General features: G+C 46.9%; 1 protein-coding gene across 5 annotated transcripts in view; it reads right to left on the bottom strand.

Annotated features, from left to right (window-relative positions):
- FLU (Tetratricopeptide repeat (TPR)-like superfamily protein) overlaps positions 1 to 18,469 on the bottom strand; it is a 61,707-nt gene extending 43,238 nt beyond the window's left edge. For all 5 annotated transcript variants that reach the window (XM_087392768.1, XM_087392767.1, XM_087392769.1 and 2 more), the window contains exon 1: positions 18,254 to 18,469. In XM_087392768.1, coding sequence (XP_087248894.1) covers positions 18,254 to 18,394 — 141 coding nt within the window. In that variant the 5' untranslated portion in view covers positions 18,395 to 18,469. The remainder of the gene's footprint in view (positions 1 to 18,253) is intronic.
- Positions 18,470 to 21,788: the final 3,319 nt, after the last annotated feature.

Below are 21,788 nucleotides of genomic sequence, written 5' to 3'. Positions count from 1 at the left end.
CACTCTCTCTTGCTCTCTCACTCACTCTATCCTCACACTTCTCTGTACTGCCATCAGATTGTGCATGATCTGAGGAACTCATACTTAGAGTAGTTTCCAACTTCTCAAAAACAAGTGTCCAGAAGTTACTCGTAAACTTAGAGTTCCTGTCACTGACTATGTCGGAAGGCAAACCATATAGCTTAAACAATCGATCCACAAACTCGTGAGCTAATTGAACAGCTGATATGGTCGATCTAGTAGGTAAGAATCTAGCCATCTTTGTCAGACGGTCAACTATGACCCAAATGGAGTCATGACCCTTGCGCATTCTAGGCAAACCGGTAATGAAATCCATGAAAATACTTTCTCATTTATTATCCGGGATCTGCAATGGCTGTAATAAACCCGCGCTTCTAAGGCGTTCTGCCTTAGTAACCTTACAAACCCGGCAACCTACCACAGTTTTCAATAAATGCACGCATCTTAGCCAATAAAAAGTATGTTTCACAAGAGATAGAGTCCGATATATACCTAGATGTCCAGCACTAGGAGCATCATGACACTCTATCTGACACACGGATGTTTCCATTCCAGAACAACAAGCCGTTCCTAATCATCCACTTACCTCCCGCCACCTGTACCGTAGGTGGCACAATCCCCGAGCCCTGGTCAACCATGGAGCTCTCATCCTGGACTTTCTGCCAATAAGAACTGAAATGACTATCACTTGCGCAAAGCCCCCTCAAGGGTTGAAATGAGTATGAGGATATTTTCGTAAATGATATAGCATTTACAAACTTGACTCTACTTAAGGCATCTGCCACACTATTCATCTAACCCTTTCGATAACGTATTTCAAAATCAAAATCTTGCATTAACTTTACCCATCTAGCCTTTCGTCCCCTCAATTCAGACCCGTCACACACATACTTGATTGACTGATGATCTATCAATACAAGAAACTTCGAACCGTACAAGTAGTGTCTCCAAACCTTTAGAGCATACACAACTGCATATAGTTCTTTTTCTAGTGTGGGCCAACGATATTGGGTGTCATCTAGCTTTTTACTCTCAAAAGCTACAAGTCTGCGCTCTTAGAATAAAGCTGCCCCAATTGCAAAATCACTCGCATCGGCCTCTAAAACATAAGGCCGGGAAGGATCGGGTAATGCAAGAATAGGAGCTTCCTTGATAGTTAGCTTCAAGGTTTCAAAAGCCTTGTTCAATGCATCATTCCAAGAGATCGGCTGGATAGACCTGCGTCCGTGACCTTTCAATATGTTGGTCAAGGGTGCCGTGATGTTCGAATAATCACACACAGACTTCCATAGAAAAACCGTGAATCCTAGAAAAGAACAAAGTTATTTCACTGTCTGAGGATGGTCCATTTCAAAACCTTTTGGATACGATCTAGATCAATGCTAATACCTTTAGAATAAATCTTGTGTCCTAAATAAATGATCTCCTCCATAAAGAAGTCACATTTACTCATCTTGGCATAGAGCCTATGCTGTCTTAGAATAACTAAGACAATCCTGAGGTGTCCAATGTGATCCTCTAGCGTTTGGCTATATACCAAGATGTCATCTAAGAACACAACCACGAATTTGCCCAAAAAATCTTAGAAAAAATCGTTCATTATTTGCTAAAAGGTAGCAGGAGCATTGGTCAGACCAAAAGGTAATACGAGAAACTCGTAGTGGCCATACCTAGTTCGGAATGCGATTCTATCTATGTGTTTAGCATAGATACGGATTTGGTGATAACCCGTACGCAAATCAATCTTAGTGAAGTAGTTCGCTCTGGCCAAACGGTCTATCAAATCATCGGAACGAGGAAGAGGGAATCGATTCTTAATTGTAACTTCATTCAATCGTTTATAATCTACACACATTCTCCACGAACCATCTTTCTTCTTTCTTAAGAGGACAGGTGCACCCCACGGTGATTTAGTTGGGCGAATATAGCCCATATTTAGATAATCTTGTAGCTGTGAAGCTAACTCGTCCTCCTCAAGATGACTCATCCTATAAGGTGGAATACTAATAGGTTTGAGCCCCAGGTACTAAATCTATGCGATGATCTACTGCCCGTTCTGGAAATAAACCTTCCGATAGTTGAGCAGGCAATACATCCATGAAATCATCTAACAACGTTCTCAATTCACGGTGTTCAAACACACTTAAATCATTTTTATTATTAACAAAGACAAAAGAAGAAGAAAGCGGAATCAAAACACACTGATACATATCATAATGAGAAGTGTTATTATATTCCGAAGCTGGATCGTAGATATAATAGGTCCCTCAGAAGAGGAAATATTATCACATTGAATACAAGATTGGGTGTCGTTGTCCAAAAAAGAGAGTGTATGATCTTTCCATCCAATCCGAATATCGTGGGTTTTAAACCACTCTATTCCAATTAACATGTCCACATGTTCCAAGTGCATGGCATAGCACGTAAGAGCAGCTGTGTAGTCTTGAATCCGGATAGAAACTGCATCGACCTTGCGACCCCAAAACTGCTTCCCAACTGGAAGCTACACCTCGTAGGTCCTCTACACAAGTTTGTAGTTCACCAAATTGTGAGAGCTACCCGGGTCAAAAAGAATGTAAACTCTTTGGTCCCTTACTTCTCTATAAACTCAGAAAAGGTCATGGGGACCAAATAACGTATTATTACAAGTGCAATTATAAGAAAGTGGGTAGGTAATGACATTTACTGAAATACCTGTCATCGAAGCTTAGTTAGCTCCCTTAGCTTTGATACCTTGTCCCGCATGGAGCTTTGGTCCCGGCGCTTGCATTTGGTTCTTGCGCTTAGGACAATCATTCCAAGTGTGGCCCCGCTCCTCGCATGAAAAGCAACGTCCTTCTTTCTTTAACTTCAAGATGCGTAGGAAACGAGCTCGACCATTCTTCGTCTGAGTCCAGTTCTTCTTGGAGGCGTTGTCAATTGACTTCGACTCCCCGGTACCAGTTGTTGACTGAAAAAACTTCCTCTTATTCTTCCCACTCGTGTCGGCAGTAGTGGTTCCCTTTGCGCTGGCCATGGTATCATCATAGATGCACGCATAGTTCATGGCCTCTTGCAAAGTAGTACACTTGTTATTCTTGATATGAAGCTTGTACGAGTCAAGCAAACCATCCACAAAGAAACCTAACAAGGTAACAGGATCCATCTTTGTAGCTCTAGTCTGTAAATCCCAATACCTCTGAAGATAAACTTCAAAAGTCAAATTCAGCTTGGACATATCAAGGGCCTTAAGCTTGCCTACGATATCATAATCTTCCTCCTTCAAAAAACTCTTTCCTCAAGACCTCTTCAAATTCAATCCATGTTGCAGGCTTCGGTCGAAGTTCCTTCCACCACAATAAAGCCTTCCCTTACATATACCCTGCTGCAAGCTGCATCTTCTTTTCATCGGGATAAGGGTGAAACTGGAAGTGTACTTGCCACTTGTGCAACCAAGTGTCAACCACCTCGTTGGTTCTGAATTTTTTATCTCCGGGATAAGGATCGAGAGTGATATTTAGACCCAACACTAAAGCCAAAGCATCCACATGCGTGAGCGCTTGAACAGTGCTAGTCAAAAGCAAGATTGAAGTCTGAATCCCTTGGAGTTGCTGTGTCAACCACTTTTGATTCGCATTAACCCGCTCAAACTTTTCATCGAGAGCAATGATGAATTCACTGAAGGCAGTTTTCGTAATCAAATCATCATAGAGGCCCTGGTCAGACCCTCGTCATCCTCTGCGTGGTAATTCATATCTTGATCACCCATAGCGAGCCCGGGGTCTACTGAATCAACCATAACTGAAATCGAATTTGATGAAGAGGGTAGTCTAGAGAAGAGAAGCTACAGGTGGGCTCGGAGCTAGGAGACTAGAACAGAGTAAAAGCTGGCCAGATAGGAGATGACGAAAGAAAAGAAAGGTTGGCCGAGGAAAAGATAGGCTGGTACGAAGCTGACGATCAGCCACAAATCACTGAACCCTGCTACTCCCGCTCCTGGTTGTGCCGTACGATCGTCTGCAACAGACCATACCACGTGACAAGCTCCCGAACAAGATGGCGTGGAGAGGCTTCATACATGCGCAGTCCACGGGCTTGGGGTAAGAGGCGAACTGACCGAGCTATAAGGTGGGTACGCAGGCTTTTAGAAAGCCCTACTTTTCGAAAGCCCACCCTCCAATTTTGGAAGGGTGGTGCTTTTCTTAGCCTCCAAGCCCCCCCGAATAGCTCTCAACCTAGATCGTGATCTGGCTCCTGCCTATTGCACACCTCTCCGCGCTCCCCTTCTACATGTCATCGCGTTCCCTACGCAGCCAACCGTACAAGCGATCTCTAGGGTCTGCCCAGCTCTACGCTTGCCTAAATCCTTTCGCACCTCTCCCCCTGGACCTCACTGCTCCCTCCTAACTACACCTCTCTCTCTCTCTCATAGTCCTCTAGCAACGAATTCACCCATCTCTCTCTCTCTCCTTCCTTTATTCCCAATCCAAACAACCACAACCCTTTAACGATGAACCAACAAGCACTTGCAGGGCATGAGCATAAATTTCGAATTTGAGGCATACCTAGAGAAAACCACGTTCAAATTTACTCATAACAGAGATTCCTACCTCGGGAGTTGGCTATAATACCAACTGACACGACCCCAGCACTCATGAAACCTCTGATCTGCAAGCAAACACAAGAACACACCAAACATGAGAAATCTGAGCAGGCTGCTCACCACCCAACCATGACATCTATGAGATGTGATCTCGAATCAAGAGATGTCCCCACCGAGCCATGAGCTAAGCTACTGGCACAAAGTCCCAACCAGATCCTAACCAGCCTAGTGTCCCATACCACCACGTGGTGCCACGAGGCCTAGGATCTGCTACTGGGCCTTCAGCTATGCTAAGATGCAGGTGCGCGTCCACGCCTCAATCCGAGATCAGACCTAGCACCTGGGAATAAGACTTGCTTCCATCAGCTCCTTGAGAACTGAACCTCTGGGCCCCTTATATAGACTCGGGCCCAATGCGCCAAAAATAGCGAAGACCTCTAACTGAATCATACCCTCGCCACTCAACCTGAGAATCAAGCCTGCCTAGCCCTAAGCCTCCCCAGGCTACCTGAGCTAGTCTTGTGTACCCTAGTACACGTCACATACCAATCCGTGCACATGACACCATGGGATAGAGAGGAGAGGTTGGAAATTTGGAGAGGATAAGAGGATAGAGGAGAGGTTTGAGAGGAGAGAGGTTGTAGAGGCAGGTAGAGATTGAAGAGAAGAGAGGTTGGAGAGGATAGAGGATAGAGGAGAGGGTAGGCTAGAGGAGAGGCTTGAAGGTAGGAGAGAGTGACGTGTAGAAGTAGAGAGTTATGCTAGGATAGCAAGGGGTTTAGCAAGGGAGGGTATAGTAGGGACTATGGAGGCAAGCAAGGAGCTGCAGTAGCAAAACCCGAGCAGATTCGGCACCAAAAACACTGCGAAACAGTCCCATTGCGTCGGCTTTTGCACCACGCATTTCACACTATGTTGCCACGTTTCATAAAAACAAAACGTTTCTATGCATTTCGGCACCCCGAAACACGTTTTTTGGTCACACTGCATGGCATACCGCATGGTTAAACAGCCCTGTTAAGATTGAGGCCAAGACCTCCTGTCCATGTGCAAAGTACTCCATCCTACAACCCCTCGTGGTACAGATCTTTCCGGTTGTGAAGCCGGCATAGAGCAGCCCGCACATTCTCTGCAGTGGACAAAGTGGATGTGGTGGGTTTGGGTAAGGAAGACAAATCCAATGGTGCATGTATTGGGACACCGTAGAGCGAGGTAGTGTATTTGTGACAAACGCCCAAGTTAGTGATGGGGATGGGCGATTTACCTTCAAAGAGGAGACCCCATCAAAAATGGGATCTCCTCCTCCGAAGGATCTAGCCATCTCATCCATCTCCTCCTCCAAAGGATCTAGCCATCTCATTGTTAGAAATGACCCAACAGAGGGTACGCACAGTGGAAGACTGATAGAATAGCCCAGGAGCTCACACAGTGTGGTGTGGGGTGTGAAATCACAAACTTCTTAACTTATGAGCATAAAATAGATGTGCAGACTCATCAATAGACAATGAACCAACCAGATAGAGAAACCACCAAAATAATATATTTCCGTCCAAAGCTATGGACACAATACAAAAGAGAAAGATCCAGAGTCCCACCAATGGTGTGGTCCTCTGATCTTACCACAACTTCTCCTATCTACTAGCTATCTCTAGACTCGAGCCCGCGTGCTCCACCTCGAGCGTCTGTAGACTTTCCGTCCAGAATGCTCCTCTCTACCTTACTGCCTGTAGATCAGCCTAGGTAGGCAGCCCTTTCTCAGCTTTGTCTGCAGCTACTATGTGCCTCCTTCACCTCCTGGATGTAGGCCCAAGAAAGGTCCTCCTGCTGCTCCAATCTGCTGGTGGTTGGCTGCTCTAGAGAATATGATGATCACAACACCTTGCTGCCCTAGAAGACAGCCAAGGTCCAGCCTCTAGTGAACTCAGTCTGCAGCACACCTTCCACTCTCCTTCACCCCCAGTGAGGCCCAAGGAAGTGGCTTCTGGCTGCCCCTGTCTGCTCCTTTTCTGGCTGAATGTTGGATGATAAAATGAGGCTCAGGGCCTCTCCTTTTATATGGCTCAAGGCCCCCTTGAACCAACTGACCAGCCAGCCCTAATTGGGCCGACTGCCTGGTCTGTAGCAGCCCTAACCAACCGACCGGTTAGTTGGCTGGTTGGCTGGCTGCCTATCCAGCCCTATTTAGGGCCCTTTGCTAGCCCTTTGTTCCATGCAGGGCCCAGCCCCTTTGGACTGCCTACCCCGCCACCTGCCAGCCCTGCTTGCAGAACATAGACCTGCCCAATACCTGCTGCAACAGTGCGACTCCATGCTGCTACTGTTCCGCCTCAGTTCAGCCCTTGTCCGGACCCTGGCACACCCTGCACACCTTCCGTACACTGCCCTGCAGCAGCCCGTACTGATCCGTACAGTGGCTGTCCCCTTTCTCTGAGCATACCTTGCCCTAGGTCTCCCTCATGCTCTCCTCATTTGGGGGCTTACAGAGGGGGAGGAGACCTTTCCAACACCCCCTCTCACCGACACATCTCGGCCCAATGCCAACACGTCGATGACGATGCTCCAGTAACTCCCTGGTCATAGTCCTCTGGAACATTTCGGTGTCAAAATATTTTCCTGGCTTTTCATCCAGTGGCTCCTGCTCCACCAAGTCTAATTCCACTTCCGCACACCATCCTGGTACACAGGTCCATCTTTGGTAGCACCTCCTGGCACCACCTCCTTCAGTCACGTTCCCGCCTTTGAACTTGAGCAATCCAACCATCACGATCTTCCAATTGTCCCCCTCATAATGAGTGAACAACCTGGAGTCTTCCAAGCACCATTCTTTGAGGGTCTATTTCAACCCGTCCTTCCTTTGGCAAGGTCTGCAACAAAAGTACATCTCCAGATAACCTGGACCGCGAACTTTCAACGCACCTGACTAAACCTGAGTCACCCTCCTTCTCACAAGGGCACAATCCTCCAATCGTGGAAGTCGATTCCTAAGAGCTTCTGAATCAGGGTCGTCCTTCAGCAAGGTCCCTGCCTTCAGGCTCCCACACCTGTGAGCCTCCTACTTGGGCTCTGATACCATGTTAGAAATGACCCAACAAAGGGTACGCACAGCGGAAGACTGATAGAATAGCCCAGGAGCTCACACAGTGTGGTGTGGGGTGTGGAATCACAAACTTCTTAACTTATGTGCATAAAATAGATGTGCAGACTCATCAATAGACAATGAGCCAACCAGATAGAGAAACCACCAAAATAATATATTTCCGTCCAAAGCTATGGACACAATACAAAAGAGATAGATCCAGAGTCCCACCAATGGTGTGGTCCTCTGATCTTACCACAAGGTACTTCTCCTATCTACTGGCTATCTCTAGACTCGAGCCCGCATGCTCCACCTCGAGCGTCTGTAGACTTTCCGTCCAGAATGGTTCTCTCCACCTTACTGCCTGTAGATCAGCCTAGGTAGGTAGCCCTTTCTCAGCTTTGTCTCCAGCTTCTATGTGCCTCCTTCACCTCCTGGATGTAGGCCCAAGGAAGGTCCTCCTGCTGCTTCAATTTGCTGGTGGTTGGCTGCTCCAGAGAATATGATGATCACAACACCTTGCTGCCCTAGAAGACAGCCAAGGTCCAGCCTCTAGGGAACTCAGTCTGCAGCACACCTTCCACTCTCCTTCACCCCCAGTGAGGCCCAAGGGAGTGGCTTCTGGCTGCTCCTGTCTGCTCCTTTTCTGGCTGAATGTTGGATGATAAAATGAGGCTGAGAGCCTCTCCTTTTATACAGCTCAAGGCCCTTTTGAACCAACCGACCAGCCAGCCCTAATTGGGCCGACTGGCTGGTCTGTAGCAGCCCTAACCAACCGACCAGTTGGTTGGCTGGTTGGCTGCCTATCCAGCCCTATTTAGGGCCCTTTGCTGGCCCTTTGTTCCATGCAAGGCCCAGCCCCTTTGGACTGCCTACCCCGCCACCTGCCAGCCCTGCTTGCAGGCCATAAACCTGCCCAATACCTGCTGCAACAGTGCGACTACATGCTGCTACTGTTCCGCCTCTGTTCAGCCCTTGTCCGGACCCTAGCATACCCTGCACGCCTTCCGTACACTGCCCTGCAGCAGCCCGTACTGATCCGTACAGTGGCTGTCCCCTTTCTCTGGGCATACCTTGCCCTAGGTCTCCCTCCCCCATGCTCTCCTCATTTGGGAGCTTACAGATGGGGAGGTGACCTTTCCAACACTCATCCATCTTATGTGAGAAGAAAGTTGGTCTCTTCCGGCAAGTAAACTGTGATTTACCTTCAGAGATGAGACCCAATTCAAAATGGGGTCTCCTCCTCAAAAGGATCTGGCCATCTCATCCATCCTATGTGAAAACAAAGCTGGTCTCTTTCAACAAGTCAACAAACGTAATATGCGTTCGGTCATCGTAAGGTGCCCCATAGCTTGCTCACATATGAGATGGGATCTCATCTCTCGACACTCATCATCAAACCATGGATTATGGGGCAGCTTGCCAGATGTAGAGCATGGTGTAGATCGTGTCGTGGGAAAAGACCTAGACCCAGCATCCTGAACCGTTGATACTAGAATGTATGAGGCATGGGCAAGGTATGCATCATCTCCAATGTGGGCTGGCAACTCACGAGACGGGTGGCTCATGTATACCGCATCAAGGGCATGATCGCAGTGCACATGGACCCAAGCGGGGGCCGGTGGATCCCGTCCTATTGTTGGCATGTAGGTCAACACGCTGAAAGTCAAATAGGAGTGGTCAGCGCCTCATGGGGGGGGAGGGTCAGTGAGATCATGGACATGTGACACACAAGATGGGGATCCCAACAAATAATCCATTGCACTCGACCCTCCTCCATGCGGGAAGAAAAGACCGTTGTATATAATCATATCATGAACTGCTCCCATATCCAATAGGTGTGCCATATCCCACAATATCTGGTGCATCCTCTAAGTACAGGCCCAAAGGGGCCTATAAAAGGCAGCCCCTTGGCCTTCATTCCTCATCCCACCTCAGGTCTTCCACCCTTCAGGACAGCAGTAGCTAGGCCTCCCTGCAGCAGCCCAGCAAGGTAGCCTCATCCTCTTCAGGGATCTCTAGTGAGGATTCCCCTCAGCTACTCAGTATCTAGTCTAGGACAGTTTTGCAGTGAGGGTTTCAGTTTAGCCCCTCTTTACAATTGTATTCAGCCCTTTGGGCATTCTTTATTCAGTTGTATCTATTCCTCTTCGGAGGCCCACTACCTTTAATCCCTCTGATTATCTCACTCACATCCACAACATCACTTTGTGTATTGAGTGCATCATCTTCCAGTTTGCAATTATTGTTGAGCAAGAGAGAGAGTGAGATAGTCTATCTCCTGCTACACCACATATGGCATGCATACTCCTCCTTTTGCATCACAGACATATAGGGTCTCAAGTGTGACCTAAAGAGGACTACCACCACTCTAGAGCCTCATATACCACTATCCCTCTGCATCTCCTTCCTATGGGCTGATTCCCACATGTACCCTGTCACTGGACAGTCCGCTCTCTAGGCTCTCGTGGGTCTTCGTGTAGAAAATCACTCTCTATCAGTATATATTTTTGAGAACCCCCCGGGGTCGGACCCAACAGTGCCATTGCAATTCCAAACAACCATTTGTAGCTTGTTTTGTACTCTTGTCTCCAGGGTGTAACACAGTGATAGTTCACCCTCCTCTCTCTCTTCCCTTTCTGCTCTTTTGGTTCTCTCGAATCATCACCTTACCATCTCTATATGCAGCCCTTTTACCTCTGCCATCACTTTTACCATTCCTTTCCTTCTATGTTCTTGTTGCACGAGGGTGAGATCATTATCGAAGAAAGACCTAGTTCCCTTCGATGTCACCCTCATGCTCATAAGAGTAGACATGTCCCCATTTGTCTGGAATCTCAATACCAGCGGTCTTGACGGTGCATCAGCCTTGCCTACCTTGAGGCTGCATCACAAGTGAGGTTGACTCCCATTTGGTGAACAGGGTTGTGGCATCTGCCATAGAGATATCACCTACTGGTAAACCTCTGACCAGCACATTTAAGGATTTGTTGTCCCGCCTCTTGTCCTCTTCAAAAGCATCCAATATAATATCCTTTTTAGGGGCTAATGTACCTTTTCTGACCAAATCTTTCCATTCCAACATCTATGCTTCCCCTTCACTGATTTGCTGTTCACGTTCAGCGTGCTTCCCTTGCATTGTAGCCACATGGCTGCAATGTCTTTCCTGAGGTTAACATTCGTTGGTCTGAGCTCGTCCTCCTTCCAAGGTCCCTTCATATCCTTGATTTGATCCTAATTCAATCCCCAATGCATGCACTTTCTCTTGGAGAGTTGTTTCGACATATTCCCATTCTGCTTTTTCCTTTTCCCACTCTTCTCTCTTGGCTTTCTCCTTCCTCCATTCTTCCTGCATCTTCCCCCCTTGCTTCTTCACCTCATTTAGTGTCTTATCCACAAGTGCTTTCTCGGCTAGCAAGGCCACATTTGTGGCTTACAGATTGTCTATCTTTTCAATCAATGCAAGGCATATTTTATTGAGACTGACAAGGACATTTTCTGCAGCTTTACTAGTTGTCCCTGCTGAGTAAGCTATCACGGCATTCTCTAATGCTTGCTTCCCCCATGTGTCTTCAACATGTCCCCGTGTAGGCATCGTGAACAACCTTCCTGCCCCCAATGCAATCAAGAGTTACCTTTCAGTCTCCCTATGAGCATGTAGTAGCTTGCACTGTTATGTTTGGACTGTCCTTCTGTTCATAGCTCCCTTCAGTTGTTGTATCCACCTCCTAACAGCATTTTCTGATTGGTTCTTGCCTCATCTTTGTGAGTTCTTGCAGGTTCGGGATATTTGGAGAGGGGGCGCAAATCCAGCAAGGCTTGGGTAGGTTCAACAGCCCCTAAAGGGGGGATCTTATGGGCGAATGTGCCCTTCACACGCCCTGTAGCAGCTATGCAAGGTCTGGGCTGACCTCAGAACAGCCCATAGCAGCCGTGCGCTGCTTGGGCAGGTGCTAGGGACTACAGACCCGCAGCAGTCCTGAGGGCTCACGGGGGCTGCTTCCATGGCGATCTTGGAAGCGTCCAGGCGGGGGTTGGAGGTGAACCAGTCCGCACAAGTTCGGGTGTTGGAGGCGCCCAATACGCACAGGTCGGGGCAGCTTGTAGTCCCTCACACCTCGGGTTTGGGGGGCGCAGCAGCCCGCTATGGAGGCACGATAGAGAGGATGAAAGGCGAGGCTTGGGGGGGCAGGGGGGGTGACGCTGGGGGCTGCTAAGAGAGGGGAAGGGGGCAAGGCAGGGAAAGAGGAAGGAAGCAAGAGTGGCACAAAGGATGCAGAGATTATAGAGACCACGCCCCCCACCTTCACGTCTCATCGGAGAGCTACCATGGCCCCTGGATATGTTTTTGGAGCATTAGCACTACCTACTTCAGTCTGTTGAGGTTTTGAGATTATTAGCTTAGCTTAGCACTCAGCAAGGGCCTTAGCGAGCCCTTTGCTTCAGCCCACAGCGGCTTTGTACGAGCTATTTTGTTATTGTACTTTTGTATCATAGGCCCGTGAGGCCTCCTCAAGATATTAATACAACTTTCTTTTCTTTTCTTTCTTCATGCATTGATGGGTGCTAAAAGTGCAGACGCTCAGATTAAAAGGAACATAGGTGTTAGGACTGTTCATGTGTTCGTGGACAGCCGGAGTACACACATTTATCAACACTAAGACCCTCCAGAAAGTTACAGCTGCAGCTGCAGCTACAAATATCGATGCCAATGGACAGCACATGATTAGCAGGCATTGCCAATCGATCTTTTTGCCTCAGACATGGGCCCCATTGACATTGTTGTGGTTGTGATTGGATGGTGGACCACTACAAGGACAACAAGAAAGCCACCACTTGACACAAACAACTGACCAACTCAGTCTGCACTGAAAACTAGCCACTGATGAACCACAGATTTTATTAAGGGGAAGACCTGTGCAAGGTGCACCTCACTTCTCATTCTTGATCTCATCTCCTCCAGTCTTCAACCTTGGGATTCAGAAACAACCCCTGCATGCAGCTAGTTGTTGCACTCAGTCCTAATCCATCAAGATAGGTAGACTTGTGAGCACAATGGAAATGCCATGAGCAATCCCTTATAGGGAACCTTCGTATAGAATTCCTTGAGACTCTGTAAATCGTCTTGTACTTGTACACATTGTACTTTAAATGCACTTGTAAAAAAGTTAGTTGCAGAAAACATCAAGATAATGAATGCTCTCTTCAAGTTCAGATTCAAGTTCTGCAGCCTTTAGCCCCTCCAGTGCAGCCCAGTGCATGTCCAGAGATCCCCTGCACAGCAGCAAGAGTTAGCAGTCCAGATCAGCCTCTAAGGGAGGAGTACACGCAGCACTACAGCCGGGGTTTGGACCAGCGAACGGAAGAAGGTTTGGTGTCTGTTTCAGCAGCTCTTTTACAGCTTCTTTTACAGTTTTCTCAGCTCACTCACAGCTCTTATCACTCAGCTCTCTTTTAGCTTCCCTTACTCTCAGCTTTCCATCTTCCCTTCATCTCTCACACTCACGCTGCTCCGCTGCATGCCCGGGGACAGCACAACCCTCTTCAATAGCCTTGCACAGTAGTCCACATCTTCTGTGTGGGCAGCGTCCTAGATATCTGCTAGGGAGTGCCACGTGGCATTGTGAGGATGGTGCAGCAGTTGTACGGAATGGTAACACTCTGGAACAGACGGATCTGGAGAGCGTCAAGTGGCACAGCTGTACCGCTGTAAGGTGTGGAGGCTAGGGCAGGAAAAGGAGCTTGGAAGAGCCCAGGACTGTACGTGCCTGTGTCTGGAGCAGTACGGAGGGTTGCAGCAGCTGTACGGAGCTGTACCATGTGCAGCAAGGCTGGAACAGAGTCAGCAGACAGGCGGGATGTCTGAAGCACAAAAGGCGACCTGTTGGGGTGCAGATTGGACCAGGAACAGATCTGGAAAAGACCCAGGGATCAGGGCAGAATCAGCCTGCGCGAGTGGCAGGCTGCCACGTGGCCAGGCAGGGCACAAAAAGGCTGCAGGCATGGTCGCTTTAGTTGGCTGTTTCTGGGGTCCCTTGGGGATCTATAAAAGGAAGCCTTCAATGGCTCATTGTTTTCCATTTGGTGAGCAGTTTGAGGGAGCACTTTGGCCAACTTCAAGGTGCCATCCAGGAAGACTCGGTGCAGCAAGGGAAGAGGCTGAGTGCAGCATACAAAGGAGTTCACATGCCTTCGCCATTAGCTTCCTTCACAGCAGCAAGGAAGACGGGATCACAAAGGACACTTGCACCTTAGATTGGGCTGCATTCAGAGCAGCAAGGAGGTCAAAGTTCCATAGCAAGCAATACCTCATGATACGCTGGATGGACAAAAGCAGTAGAGCCTAGTCCACCTTCACAGCCACCCTCATCCACATTTAAAGCAAATGAACAACACCATCAGAAGGTAAAAAGCTTTCATTGTAAATCCTTGTCTCTACACACCTCTATATACAACTCATACTCTGGCCACATTTCCTCCGGAAACCAAACAACCTCAAAAAACCCAATGGAATATCCAGTTCAAGACAAGCTCTCCTACTGACTGAGCTCAAGCTCAGGAACATACAAAAGAACCACAATTTAGGATGCACAGAAGATTGATGATTTTCAGATCTGTTCAACTGTCATTTGAAGTCCCCTCTTCATTGACCAGCAATCATCCAAACAACCATGTATTGTCACAAAACACACAGCCCACAGTGATAGCTTCATATCATGCCTGCTCAGAACAGACAGTCACAGCAGCTTCAGAACTGTCTTCTCATCAGGAAACAGGCTGCTCAAGACAAGACATCTCCATTCATGTAGAACTCGATCTTCCTTCGTGTCAAGCCAGGAAATCCCACATCATGATTGCCTCTGATTTGAGCAAGATCCAGAGCCGCCCTCATTGCTGTCAACCCACGTATCTGCCATCTCGTCATCCAGAAGTCTCCTTTACTCATCACGTAGACGCAGTTGCATGCATGCCTTTTTTTATTCTAGCCACGTCACCCTTCATTAGCCACCTCATGCTTACATTTTTACCACTCTCAAAGTTCCCCCCAAAACTTAGACCAAGGCCATTAATGCCTATATTCCAACCTTAGGCACACCACATTTGTACATAACCTTCAAGCAAGCCTTTAAAGCTTTATTGTCACATATAACCACACATCCATAACGCCCACATGGAGTATATGAGTGCTCCCATGACTTTACCACAATACGAAACATCACTCATGACCCTATGAACACTTGGTAAAGGACTACTATGACGGACATATGTCATCCACAATCAACACCGTCACACTTGATACCATGCTGTACTCAAAGCTGCTCACACAAAATTTGATTGAACGCTAGCAAGCACACACACAAGTTGAACATCACACATGTACATATGTACAAGACGAGTTTGGGGTTTTCAAAAATCTTCACACAACGCTGTCTAGGAGGATGTCAAGGAGGTAGGAGAACAGTCTTGTCTGTACAAGGGTCCACATCTAGTCAGCACTCAGCTGATAGAGGGTGGTACCTTTGTTACTACAATGATTGCAAGGTAGCGGTCGGTGCCGATTACTTTCGAGGAACTCATGCCTTTGCTTCTACAGGAGGAAGCTCGGGAAAAGAAGTACAAAGGCGAACCCATGAGGACAAAGCCTTTCCCGTCAGAATAAGAGCAAAGGCAAGGGAAGGGCAAGCCTATCAACAATGGCAAGCCCAAGAAGGACACATCTGAGGATGATGGAAACGAAAATAAGAAGAAATGAAAGCAACAAAAGAAGTGCTTCTATTGTGATTGGCCACGACATTTCACGTAGGATTGCAGCAGGAAGAAAGCAGATCACAAGGAGTCGTCCAATTCAAAACCAGAGTCAAAGAATACAGTAATGTGTTAGTCATTGGAGCTTTTCGTGGTGTCAACAAGTCCACCATTTCCACCTTCCAGCATCTTGCTTTTGGGCTTTGAAGGAATACCAACACTTCCCCTTCTCCCTTCCAAGACGGCATACACCTCTTGCTCTCATTACCAGAGAAAGAAAAAGACTAGAATATGCCCACAGTATGCTATTGAGGTTTAAATCAACAATCAAATAATGCACATACCAGAAAGTCTGCTGCTTGTTTGCTTGCTCTGAAAGCAATCCATGCACCTCATGGAGGCACACTTAGCTTTCTTTGTAACGCCCCCTTGAGCACCACAACTCCCGAATCCGTAGGTCCTTCCAAGGAATCCTTCCTCATGTTAGTGATACCAGCCAAGCACTCAGAGCAATCCAAGCGCTCATTGTTGTCCTTTACCTTCAGAAAGGTGTCTGACTCCTCTCCATACCACATCTCAATGTCAGACATCCTTACTGTAACACTGTGCCTTACCTTAGTAACACCTGGAGAAGTTAGTGGTGGAGACAAGGACATCTACAAGAAAAGAAAGTGTGCTAAAGTCGAGGGTTTTGCTTGAGAGTTGATTGGGAGCTTATGGTCTCGGTATTCTGGAGATATGCTTGGGTTGGGAGATTTGTATGGATCAATCACAAGAGTTTTCGTGCTCAGGCTGGCCATTTGGATGCAGACCTTGCCAGAGAAAGGGTAGACCTCGAGGGCATGTGCTAGGAAGACCTAAAGGTAGAGGTGCCCTATGGTGCTACCAAGGTTGGACCTATGTACCAAGATGGTTCTATTTTGCAAGACTAGACCTGGAGGAGCAGGAGCCACTGGTTGGACCTGTGTACCAAGATGGTTCTATTTTGAAGAAGACGAGACCTGGAGGAGCAGGAGCCACTAGTTGAAAGACCAAGGAATGACAACGACCTGGTATTGGTCCAGAGGCCTTCTCTAAGGAAGCCGATGGAGCATCTACATAGACGTGTTGGCATTGGCCCACGATGTATTGGTGAGGGTGGGTGTTGGAGTATAGATGGTCACCTCCCCATCTGTGAGCCCCCAAATGAGGAGTGCAACAAGAGCTGGACCAAGTTAGTCACAACCAGGTACTTTCTCTGGATGCTGCCCATGTGGCAGCCCTGTTTCCTTTGGAGCCTTCTGGTGGGTAGGTTCAGATTCGAATAGGGATGAAGCAGCAGAAGCACCTAGAAATCTGCCAGTTAGGTGCCAGCACGTGGCATCCTGTGGATGGTGCCCAGTCATTGTATGGGCCTGGAAACACTCTGAAACAGATCGATCCAGAGCAGAGCCAGGTGGTGCAGCTGTATGGCTGTCAGGTGTGGAGGCTGCGCTAGGAAAGGAGCTTGTAAGAGCCTGGGACTGTAGGCGCATGTGTCTGGAGCCGTACGAAGGGTTGCAGCAGGCTGTACACAGCTGTACCATGTGCAGCAAGGCTGGAACAGAGCCAGCAGACAGGCAGGATGTCTGGAGCACAAAGGCAACTTGCTGGAGTGCAGATTGGACCGAAAACAGGTCTGGAAAAGACCTGGGATCAGGGTGGAATAAGCTTGGGCTACTGCCAGGCTGCAACGTGGCCAGGCACGGCATAAGAGGGTTGCCGGTAGGATTAGTTTAACAGACTGGAACAATTGGCTCTTCCAGTTGGCTGTTTCTGGGGTCCTTTGGGCGCCTATAAAAGGGACCCTTCCAAGGCTTATTTGTTATCCATTTGGTGAGCAGTTTGTGGGAGCACTTCAACTAATTTCAAGGTGCCATCCAAGAGGATTTGGTGCAGCAAGGGAAGAGGCTGAGTGTAGCATGCAAAGGAGTTTAAATATGAAATATTGGGATTTTACCCTATAGCATAACAAGTTATTTTCTGTGAGTTATGTTGAGGCCTCTCTCTTTCCTTGAGCAAAGCATTATCCCACCCTGGGAGATGTACATAAGTTGAATAGAAGCTAGAAGAACTCAATGCTGGTGGCCGGGCAAACAGCATACTGCAAAACTGTAGCTGGAGTGTAATTCGGAGTGAATATTTTTTACAGAAAAGAAATCAGGTTCACAAGTCCCTTCGAAAAACAAAATTGTCTGTAACCAGTCTAGACTCTCTTTGTTTGATTTCAAAGCGAACCTCATCAACACACCTCGCTCGGTTTCATTTCAAAGAGAGACTAATCACTACAAGCGTCATACCACAGTGTTTCATTAAAAAGCACCAACTAGATCTAGATTGAATGTGTGTGAATAAGGTTCTTAATTCAATAACATGAGAATATCGGCATTCATCCCTCCGAAGGCGAGAGACATGATCTTCGACTAACAGGTGTTATTAAAGGGAGCATCCTAGCTGGAAAGGACACTCGAAGATTCAGCTCAAAATAAACAGAAGGTCGTCCAATTTTGCGAGTGAGAGCGCACTAAGACAGAAGTTTCCCATTTGCTTTGCCAGCTTCAACATATAGGCGTTGCCCACTAATCTACATAATCACGTCACGCAATCCCATTTCTATAAACATGTGTCGACTCTGCGGCACTGCCCATTAAAAACCGAGTGAGGTCCGGATATAGAACTGGGTCAAGCAATGCGACCAAGCTACGATCGCTCAATGAGACGAAACGATCAGGCAAAGTTCCATATCCAGGAAAGGGAGGGTCTATTGAAGGCTGATAAGGATGAATGGAGGAAAGGATTGTGCAGCAAACCTGAGAAGAGCGGCAAGCGAGGAGGAGACGGCGGGGGGGGAGAGGGAGGAAGGAGGGGGAGGCGAGGTGGAGGAGGGAGCGATGATGGGAGCAGGAGGGAAGCCATGGAGGAGGAGGAGGACGAACCAGAGAGGCAGCCATCAAAGAAGAGCTCTATGTCGTAGTAAACTCACATCAAAAAGAGATACTAAGTAGACACATAGCTCTTAGAATGTAGTAGACTCATCACAACGCTTTACATTTTATTACATTTTGCATTCCCCCTCCAACACACCCACTTATAGCCCTTCCAAGGCCTCTAATGCTATGCTCTTCTGGTGCCTCTCGTAGCCCGAATTCTCGACGCTTTCTTGGAGTGCCACTGGTGTGTGTGCCTCGTAGCCCGCTTGGTTGGAGCGCCACTGGTGTGCGAGAATCGACACCTCCATTCTAGAGGCTCCATTCTGGAGATTGCAGAGTTGGGCATTAGTGCGCCATCTCTCCTCCAACCAATCAGCAATTGCCACATACCTCCTGCAGCTCAAACAGAGCTTCCTCCATCTCACACACAGCTCCATGTAGCTCGCCAAAAGCTCCGTCAGATGCATTAAAGGCGCCAAACTTTCGTTCATGTGAAATAATAGACTTTTACCTTGAGTGTCGCACCAACTTAATCTTGTGTGCATTGGCCCTTACCCACACCCCCTCTTGCCCCCCCCCCCTTACCTTGTCTAGTTTCAATTCCCTCAAGAAGCCCCCCCTCGAGACGCCCCTTGTTGCCTTCGTATATGTTTAAAATATAAACAATATTTTTTGGAAACTATAGTTTTCAACATCATGAGCTTCTGTAGAGGAGGCCCGTAGCCACCATCAATGGTGATGATGGCTAGAGGAGGAGCAGCAATTAAAGAGGGAGCCACTCATCACAAAGCTTTACATTTTACATCACCATACAAGCACCAAGGGAGACACCAACACACCCACCTGCGCAACTTGCTGCACACTTTTGATTCCCTCAAGAAGCTCCTTGTTCCCTTCGTAAGCTATGAGCGGATGTGCCCCACGATGGATGTGTGTGTGGCAAGGAAAAAATAAGACTCAGTAATGCTCCACTGATTCACAACGATTAAACATAACTATACACGGCCGCAACCTTGCCAACATCAACGCTATCGCATCAAAAGTAGCAACTTCAGTCTAAAACCTGAAATCGAACGTCTAGAACCTAAGAAGAACGTACTAAGGGATTGGAATGAGATGGAATGACTAGGCATGGTGGGCATGGGGTGGCATGCGCCACAAGGTAAGCACCAATTGGATGGCATCTGCCACATAGTAAAAATTGGTTGGAGGGATGAAAAGTCTTGCCTTGCAAGGTAGTTCTAAAAAAGAGCTTGTGTATGCTAAAGGTTTAAGCTTCACATCACCACACAAGCTTCAAGGGAGACACACACGCTTACCACACACACACACCCAACTCACCCACATGCCCACATCTCTCTACACACATGCCACCTCCCACTCTCAACATCTTATTAGAGTTTGTTCTTGCTTACTGCTCCACAATGCTCAAGCAGCATTCTTGCACATTTGTGGGCGGTGATGAGAAATGGTTCCCTTGTACTCCTCCTTGTCCATCTCTAACTATAAAACTTGTAATGAGCCCACATCAATAGGAAAAACGTGCAAACGGACTGGCTCCAAGGAGGTAAACTGGTAGGGGCTTTAAGATGCCCGCCTGGAGACTCATTTTTTCAATCTCCAACAGGGTACTGGATTGCCACATTGGGGCCCCTTAATAATCAAGACATCTCATGAGAATATGTGGCATACCAAAAAAATGTTGCTTTGTGGCATTTATGCTCAAAAGCCTTGAGTGAGAATGGCCTCTTAATTCTCTCAGTCACTCTCACACAAAAGCACCTCCTAATGATCAGGAGTGTGAATAGTAATGCCAATGAATCTACCCATATTGATATGTCCTCTTGGTGTAGATTGTTGTATCGCTATAGTTGACATGGCTTGTTGCCCATATCGCGCACCCTTTGACATGGTACGTTGCGCGTGTTGCCTATGTAGACAAACATGTTGGCTAAACGTGGGCCATAAATTAAGGAGCAGCTTATGGATATTCCCTTTTGTGTTGTGGCTAGTTTCAGGATCATCATTACAAAATGAAGCAACAAATTGGCTCCCCTCCCTATTTTCACCTCCAACTTCACCCAAAACTATAATGTTAATGGGAGCTTCTGAGCTAATGAGGAGGGCAAGATTCTTGGAAAATGGCTATAATTATTTACGTCTTCATCCACAAATTTCAAAGTGTATGATTCCCTTATGTGGGAATTCACTCTAGTGATTTGGTGCTTTGTAAGCCATCATCCTAGATTGTAGCCTACCCTCAAATCAAACAACTCACCATGCATCCAAATCATCATATGAAACGTGAATAACAATTCTAACACATACAATAGCACCAAAATTTGAATATGCATGGAAACTCATGAAAAGACAAGAGGCAATCATTGGATATAATCTCCCCCCTTGAGGTGTGTGGCTCACGATCCCACACCAAGAGTATTTATAATATTGAAATAAGAGCATGAGCCATTGATACAAAGTCACGTATTCATCTCTTGAACATCCTTCTTCCATACTTTTCTCTTGAGCATCCTTTTACCATACTTTTCTCTTTGTCACCCATTTACTCACATACTCATCCAAAATTACATGCCAAAAGTGGAAGGCTTTTAAGCACCCTCCCTTATTTAAAATGTGATGGGACCCTTGGCCATTTAATACATTACATAGCACTCGCATAAAACCACGGCATTTAGTCTTTATTCCCTTGAGCTTGTTTACTCCCATCTGTCTATGTCATTTCCTGTACTCAATAAACCAATCCACCATTAGTCAAATACTTAGTGCAATGATATACATCAAATAATTAGCCAATCATGCTAAGTAATGGTCTTTACAAACAACTACCCATTAATGTGAGTATTTCTAAATTTCATCATCATGATAGTTATTAATGGCACACGTTTAGTTAGGCGTCCCTAACTAAACCCAAGTATTAAATAGAACCCCTGCCATGTCTAGTGCGATCTTATAAATACTTTACACCATTTCGAACAAGTGCTTTGAGAAATACTTTCTACACCACTACACAGTGCTAATGCTTTAGAAAGATTCGGTTCATCATTCAACTAAAAGTAGCTGGAGCATTGGTCAAACCAAATGGCATAACCAAAAACCTATAATGACCCGTTTGTGTTCTAAAAGCCGTTTTGTAAACGTATTCTTCCATCATTCTAACTTGATGATAACCAGATTTAAGATCAATCTTGCTAAAGACTTTAGCTCCTCTCAACTTGTCAAGTAAATCATCTACTCTCAGAATTGGATACAGATTCTTGACAGTGAGTTTATTAAGTGCTCTATAATCCACACACATTCTAAATGTGGCATTTTCTTTTTCACCAAAAGGACTAGAGCACCATATGGGGAGCTACTTAGTCTAATCAACTTCCTTTCCAGCAATTCTTCTATTTGT

This window comes from Dipteris shenzhenensis, chromosome 21 (genome assembly GCF_047967505.1).
Source record: "Dipteris shenzhenensis isolate YYH24624 ecotype China chromosome 21, Dip_SZ_1.0, whole genome shotgun sequence".
Taxonomy (NCBI): domain Eukaryota; kingdom Viridiplantae; phylum Streptophyta; class Polypodiopsida; order Gleicheniales; family Dipteridaceae; genus Dipteris; species Dipteris shenzhenensis.
This window is presented reverse-complemented; position numbering and strand designations above follow the sequence as displayed.